The sequence below is a fragment of the Octopus bimaculoides genome, chromosome 12 (genome assembly GCF_001194135.2).
Source record: "Octopus bimaculoides isolate UCB-OBI-ISO-001 chromosome 12, ASM119413v2, whole genome shotgun sequence".
In the NCBI taxonomy this organism is placed as follows: Eukaryota; Metazoa; Mollusca; class Cephalopoda; order Octopoda; family Octopodidae; genus Octopus; species Octopus bimaculoides.
In genome coordinates this window covers 66,227,427-66,234,926 of record NC_068992.1, presented here as the reverse complement: position 1 = coordinate 66,234,926, position 7,500 = coordinate 66,227,427, and the positions used below count along the sequence as shown (strand labels likewise).

Genomic DNA, 7,500 nt, shown 5'->3' with positions numbered 1-7,500 from the left:
TATATATATACATAGACAAATAGAAACAGAGGTAAACATACACAATGATAGAGTGATCGATACATACATACATACCTACATATATATATATATATATATATATATAATCTGGGGAATATAGAAGCAGACAAACAGATAAATAGAGAGGCGACTGGAGAAAGAGTGATAGGTAGAGAGAGAGAGAGAAATAAGGAAAATAAAACCAAACAAAAACAAGAGAATGTATAAGAATGTTTGTTTTTGTTTTTACCAATTCCTTGTGTTCTTTAACCGCCTGAGAGGTGCCAACGGGGGTCTTTGAAGACTGGTGAGGTTGCTTTATTGTGATTCTTAAGGGCGGTCGTTGATCTGAAGTAGTAATATCCAAAGAGGTGACACTACCGTCGCCGCAGGTACTGGACACCTTACTAGCAGGTGCTTTACTACTACAACTACTAGTGGTAGTGGTAGTAGTAGTAGTAGTAGTAGTAGTGGTAGCAGCAGCAGTAGTTGTGGTGGTAGTGGTGGTATTAGTGGTACTGTTGTTGTTGTTGTTTGTATTTGTTGGTTGCCAAACGTGGGATCGTTTCGTCTGGACGCTTTTCCTTTTGGCAAAGATCTTTAACTTCAGTTGCCCCTGATCGAAGTTCGTCTCTTGAATCCGAAATTCTTTCGTTTCGTGCTGACAATCTCCGTAATCGTCGTCGTCGTCGTCATCATCATCATCATCGTCGTCGTTTGTGTTCTTGTCTTTGTTATTGTTGTTGTGGCGGTGGTGGCTGGTTTTGATGCTGCTGCTGTTGTTGTTGTTGTTGTCGTCGTAGTTAGATTCGGCACCGCCACTAGAGGTACAGTTCTCCGATGTGGAAGAAGAACAAGACGATGAAGAAGATGAAGAAGGTGATGATGATGATGGCGAAGATGAGGAATCAGTCTCGTCGCTGCTATTTTCGGCTTCAGGATTATATCCGTGGGTCAGTTTCTTGTCGTACGCTGAATTCGATCTATCCAACTCACTCATTGCTTGGTACACGCACCAACTCCAGTTGTTCCTGGAAGTTAGTTCGTGCGACCGAACTTACTTGGTTCTCTTCTCACAACAATGTGAAACAGAACCAAGGAACAATAAAGATAATATTAATAACAGATAAATAGTTATATGATATATAATAACGATATATATATGTATATATGTGTGTATATATAAGTGGAAACTCCAAAGAGAAGTCTGGATGAGCTTGTTTCTTTTTTCGAATTCACTTTTGATCGCTTGATCTATAATATTACAATAAACGTCACCGTTGATTGATTTCGTTGAGCGCAACTCATTGCACTTTTGTCAAAAGTATGACATATATAATTAATTAACATCCACAACAGATATGGAAAATATTCAATTATCGATCGGAGATAATAATAATAAAAATGATGATTATCACTGCATAAGCTTTCGTCTTGTTTTTTTTTTGGTTTTTGTTTCTACAAATACGATTTACATTACTAATTAGGGCAAATTAATGAGACAGTAATAATCCAAGTTTATCAAACAAATCCATGTGCATCGTTCGTTGTTTACAATAGTGATTATATATATGTGTTAGTAAAAGGGATGTTGTAGAAGAGAGAAGATAGGAACAGTTGGGATGAGAACTTGTTACAGCAGCAGTTAAAAAGGATGAAACCCGGAGAAAATACCAGTTGATTTCGAGGTATCTTGAATGGTGAAGAGTGTTTACAAAAAGCAGAGCACAAGTGTTGTGATTTATATGAATATAAGAGAAATGGCAGCAGATTTGGTTTGGAAAGATTTTGGCTGCGAGAAGAAACAACAGCGACGAGGAATAATAATCAGCGATCGGTGATGAAAGGTGAAGTCAACAACAAGCTTCCTTAATAATAAACTGTATGTGCGTGTGTATATATATATATGTATACATAAATATGTGTGTATATATAGCTATGTGTGTGTATTTATGTGTGTGTGTGTGTGTGTGTATGATGTTGGTAGAATATAATTGCAGACGGTTCCGATGACAGAATACGAATGATAAATAAATGCAATATCGTTAGAGATACAAGGTAGAAAATGGTGTTGGGTAAAGTAGGGTTTGAGATACTTTGAAAGAGAGAGAATATAGGCAGAAATTGCTGAGTTTTTTTTTTTCTTCTTCTTCTTCTTCTTCTAAGAAGCGTGGTCACGTAGGTGACCGCCAAAACTACTCTTTTGAGAAGACATGAAGCGACTATGATAGAAACAATACATGTCATCCAGTTGAAACATCATCTGCTCGATAGCCTACCTTATCTTCTTTCAATTGGATAGGTGGAAAGAGTGAAAAGATCGGGCAAAGGCTTCACCCAAACAATCCGTATCAACCATTCTAGGATTCCTTAACAATATGGCGGTTAGCAGCGGAGCTCGACAGTTACGTAAATCTAATTTCCGAACCGATAATTAATTTTTTTAAACCACTTTCACGCTCGATTTGCCCTTACGATCATTAGATTAATCACAAAGAATATGACGTTTCGTTTCCAGTCAAATCCATTCGCTGTGGATCTAATGAATCAGTTTAATACTTGAAAAGATTGTCGGATTAGGAAATTCTACTCCTTTCGGATTTACTCGTGTTGTTGTGGTAAAGATATAAATAAATAACATCTCGCGAGATTTATTTTCAGGTCATTAAATAATCCTCTGTCTCTATCTTTATCTCTTTTAATAATCAATTCAATTTTAGAAATAATATCGACAAAATCGAAAACAGAAATATTTTTCCCTCAAAAAATAGCTTCCAGCCTATTTTCCCAGAATTCTGTCGGCCTTCCTTAAAGATGGCTTTCTCCGTGTAATTTGATAAGAGACACGGAAAGAGTAAATTATTGAAAGTTGTCGGTTGTCTACCTTATATCGTGGGACTCGGCTATCAATTTATAACGGCAGCACTCAGGTAAGTCAAACACTGGCAATTATACGGCATTTCTATTACTACAATTGCTAATATTTACTTCACTTCCACTCACATGTATACATTCATACATGTGTGTGTATGTATATACATATACATATATATATATACATACACACACACACACACACATATCGAATTTGAATTATTTATATATGTATATAAAATTAATTATATATTTAGGCTTTATATTGCTTGCAAGTATTCGGATTCTTCCGATCTCAATTAATTTTCCTCTTTAGAACGTGTCCTGTTGATATTTATTATTTAAAATTTTACCTTAATTAATTTCCCTCATAATTTATACATTCACAAATAAACTTTCCAGTTTCTAAAACACGTTTTTTTTTTTTGGAGGGAGGGTTAAGGTGATTTCTTAATTTGATCTCGACCCCTTGTTGTTTGTTTTATATGAAAACTTTTATATAAAAGAAAGCATTCGATCCTTGTGTTTTCGTTTATCAAGTGTCTACGTTTTTCTTTCTTTCTAACTACCGTGTTAACCTTTTTAATTAAGTTGACATTGAAAACAAAAACGTGTCCTAATGGGGCTGGGAAATAAGTTCAAAACTACATCTCTCATTTGACATTGAAGTCCTTTTTTTATGTCCTTAGAGTTTGGTGGATCAAATTGAAAAACGATTGTGTTTATAATGTCCAGGTTGATTTGTATCACTTTTTAATTATCTGTATCACCTGTCCTCAAAATTCCCTTTTATCTCTAGTTCAATTACTATTCTTTGTCTCACTTGCACACCAAACTTTTAAAGGTTAATGTCTATATTAGTGGGTAGATCTAGTGATACTTGAACGCGCTTCGCATGTGTCGTAATGTCCTTGAGAGGCGGAAAAAAAAAAAAATAAATAAGGAAATGCAAAAGTTCGATCTCTTCGATGGGCTGTGATTATTAACAATGTTTCAAAATAGTCCAACCGAGGAAACTATATATATATATATATATATATATATATATATATAACAATATCCAAACTTTTAAACCTGGTTAACACAAATGTGTCCTGGACCAGAGAATTAAAAATAACTTTTAGATTACTTTTGATCATGTCGAAAATTTACGATGTTAAGGGATTCGTTATTCCTTGGTAGTCGAACACGTGTTGTTTATTTTGATTACAAAATGACGAGAGAACAACATTATAAAATACATGTAACAAAATTTTAACCCTGATAGTCATTTCACAGAGATACTGTCTAGAACGAAATGGCATGGATGTACGTGATCGTCTGACCCGTTAGAAATAGCAGCCAAATTTCCCTCAAATTCCATACCATGATCTTGAGAAAGAGAAGTATATATTGGATAATGTAGTCGTAGATACACTATGTAGGGGAAAAACAAGTGAGATGATCATGGCTGGAATGTGTTTGATCGTCGGCATGCGATTAAACAACAACGGAATGACAACAGGCTCTTGGAATCAGCTAGAAATAAGCACCCTAACCTCATCTTGCTCTTTCTCCTTTCGCTTTTGGAGACTATGTAAGGGAAGGGAGAGAGAAGGATGGGACAAACTACTGACTTTCTTGGTCACAAGTTCAATCTTACATTGTGTTTTCGTTGCACCTGTTTGCCTGACTGACAACAAACAACTTCTTTCTTTCTCCGCTTCACATTTGAAGGAGTAGTTTTCGAGACTGGCTCTCGTCTGTCTGGATCTTTTCTATTTTCTCTCAAACAAAAAAACAAGAACAAGTAATGGGAATAATCAAGTGGATCTGGTTTCATAATCGCTGCTCACTGGTAATGGGTGATTAGCTGTCTGTCGATGAGTCATTAGCTGCCTGTTAATGGGTGATTAGTGGGTGGGGTTGCCAGTGGGGGTTGGCTATCTTTTAATGGGTGATTAGCAGTTTGCTAATGGGTGGATTAACTCTTTCTTAATGGATGATTAGCTATTCTGGCAGTGAGTGATTAGCTGTCTGTCAGTGGGTGATTAGGTCCACTGTTAAGGAGTGATTAACTGTCTGTTGGTGGATGGATTACCTTTGTTGTTGGGTAGATAGATAGCTGTCTGTCAGTATGTGATTAGCTAGCTGTCATTGGGTGATTAACTGTCTGTTGCTGGAGGATTGGCTGTCTGGCAATGAGAAGATTAGTTCTCAGTTAATGAGTGATTTGCTCTCTGTTGATGGGCGATTATCGGTCTGTTAATAGTAGATTAGTTGTTTGTGGATGACTGGTTACCTGTTAGTGGGTAGATTAGCCCCTGTCGATGGGTGATTGGCTTGTCTCAGTGAAGATTAGCTGAGTGGATTTGTGGGTAATTAGCTGTCTGTTGGTGAGTGGATCAGCAGAACTGTCTGTGGGTGATTGACTACCTGTTTGTGAATGGATGATTGGTTGTTTGTTGGTAAGGGATTAGCTGATTGTGTGTGGGTTATCAGCTGTCTGTCAGTAAATGGATTAGCTGTGTTGGTGGATGATAAGCTATCTTTAAAAAGTGATTAGTTGTCTGTTAATGAATGATTATCATGTTGTTAATGAATGATTAACTGTCTGTTGGTGGGGGATTAGCTATTTCACTTAATGAGTGAATTAGTTTTCTGAATGAATATCTGTCTGTTGAAGGCTGATTAGCTGTTTGTTAAAAGGAGATTAGTTGTTTGTGGGTGATTGGCTTTTTGTTAGTGGCACATTAATCTTCTGTCAGTGGGTGTTCAGCTGTCTCAGTGAGTGGACTAGCTGTGTTGGTGGGTGATTGGCTATCTGTTAATAGGTGATTATCTGTGTATTAGTAAGTGATTAGTTCACTGTTAAAGAGGATCAGATAACTTTCAGTCAGTGGGTTATTAGCTATCTCTTGGTGGCTGAATTAGCTCTGTCATTGGGTGGATTAGCTGTTTGTTAGGGGCTGTTATTTGGGGCCTTCAGTTAGGGGCCGGATGACCTGCCCTTCTGCTATAAGGTAAAGATATTGCTAAAATCAACAACTAAAAGCAATATATTTCAACATTCTGATGAGTGCTAGATGACCTCTCTAAATAATATATATGTACAGCATTTCATACAGAGTACTGGGGTGAAGATCACAAGGGTAGATTAGGGCTAAGAGTGGGTGAGTGGGGTAAAAATTAAATGGAAAGGTATCTGGTTGAACAACAAAATGTGTGATCAAAACAACAAGCATCACTGACCTTATTAATTGATAGTAGACCTATGTATTATCACTGATTTTTTTTTCATGGTCAACTTTTTCCCATTGCTGGCAATATTGTAGGAAATATTCCCACTTAGAGACAAAACAGCAGTTTATTGATAACTGTTTCACGTTTAATGTACGAGTTGTTTGGTGATGGCATATAATAAAGGCTTTCATCACAGGCCTCTAGCACTTTGCTTATTTTGGTGTTCAATGTCAAAACTAAATTTATTTTTACCTTAGTTTAGGATGGATAGTATTCCATGGCCTTTTCCAGGGATCTCTGAAGATGATATGAGAAAAGAAAGGATTTCTCTGTAGACTGGCCACCAGGCTTCAATGTTTACAACAGAGTGGACTCAACTAAAGCAGATTAAACCACATATTAAGTTTATCTCCCAACAACCGGAATTTAGTTCACCCACCATACTTTCATATTGTTTCTCTCTTCCAAATTTCACACTTGTGGCTCTGGTCAATCCAAGGTCTTGGTGAAATCTACTTTCCTGAGGTGTCCAGTTGAGGGACTGCACCTGAGAATACACAATTGCAAAGCAAAATTGTTGATCACCAATTATAAAACTGCTTTTACAAAGCACCAATCAATATTATGAAACATATCTACAAACTAACAAGGAAATCTTTCTGTGGTTGCTGAACTTTCTAGAAATAGCAGCTAAATGTCTCTTATAGTGTAGCTCTAAGTACAGCCTAAGAAGGACAAGATGGCAAAGAGTGGAAAACTGTTGATCAGTGGTCTTCTCAATTATACTTGACCTGTCTCATCTTGTATGAGGAATACTGAATGTCTTCATGCACTACCTGCCTGATAAGAAACTCAGCCACTCCCATGTTCCTGTCGATGGACCTGATTGACTTGGAGGGATCGTTGTCAATTATCGCCTGGATCTCACCAACAAATTCTGGAGTTCTTTTCTTATCAGAACAATCAGAGTGAGTTTTCCGAGTTGCTGTACCTTCGGAATCACCATTAGACTCATCCAACGCTTTCTGAATCCTCTGCACTGTCCTCTGATTGACACCCAAACACTCTGAAATGTTCATATTGGAGCTTCTGGCCTGAATGCCAAGCAGTACAGCATGTCATTTCTAAATTTCTGGCAGAGTAAATTGCATCATGGTGCTGTTTTTCTCACAAACAAACAGTGCTCAAATGACCCTACCATACTGTGTAGTTAACAAAATCAAAAACAAACAATGTGCATGCACAAAATTAAAAATATAAAATGGTGAAAAGTTACCTATCACACCTTGTGTTATATATATATATATATATATATAGAGAGTTATTAATATTTCTAAGTCTCTCTAAAGGAGACTATGGCAGCGGTACTGGAAATTAATAGTTATCGCCAAGCCAACATGGCAG

At 36.9% G+C, this 7,500-nt stretch overlaps 2 protein-coding genes across 4 annotated transcripts in view; one reads left to right on the top strand and one right to left on the bottom strand.

Annotated features, from left to right (window-relative positions):
* LOC106884485 (uncharacterized) overlaps nt 1-2,611 on the bottom strand; it is a 100,634-nt gene extending 98,023 nt beyond the window's left edge. For all 3 annotated transcript variants that reach the window (XM_014935894.2, XM_014935895.2, XM_014935896.2), the window contains exon 1: nt 251-2,611. In XM_014935894.2, the coding sequence (XP_014791380.1) occupies nt 251-1,000 (750 nt within the window). In that variant the 5' untranslated portion in view covers nt 1,001-2,611. The remainder of the gene's footprint in view (nt 1-250) is intronic.
* Nucleotides 2,612-2,764: 153 nt separating this feature from the next.
* Nucleotides 2,765-7,500, top strand: part of LOC106884486 (28S ribosomal protein S29, mitochondrial) — a 44,553-nt gene continuing 39,817 nt past the window's right edge. Inside the window, exon 1 of the mRNA XM_014935897.2 lies at nt 2,765-2,930. The gene's annotated coding sequence lies outside the window, so the exon portion shown is untranslated. The remainder of the gene's footprint in view (nt 2,931-7,500) is intronic.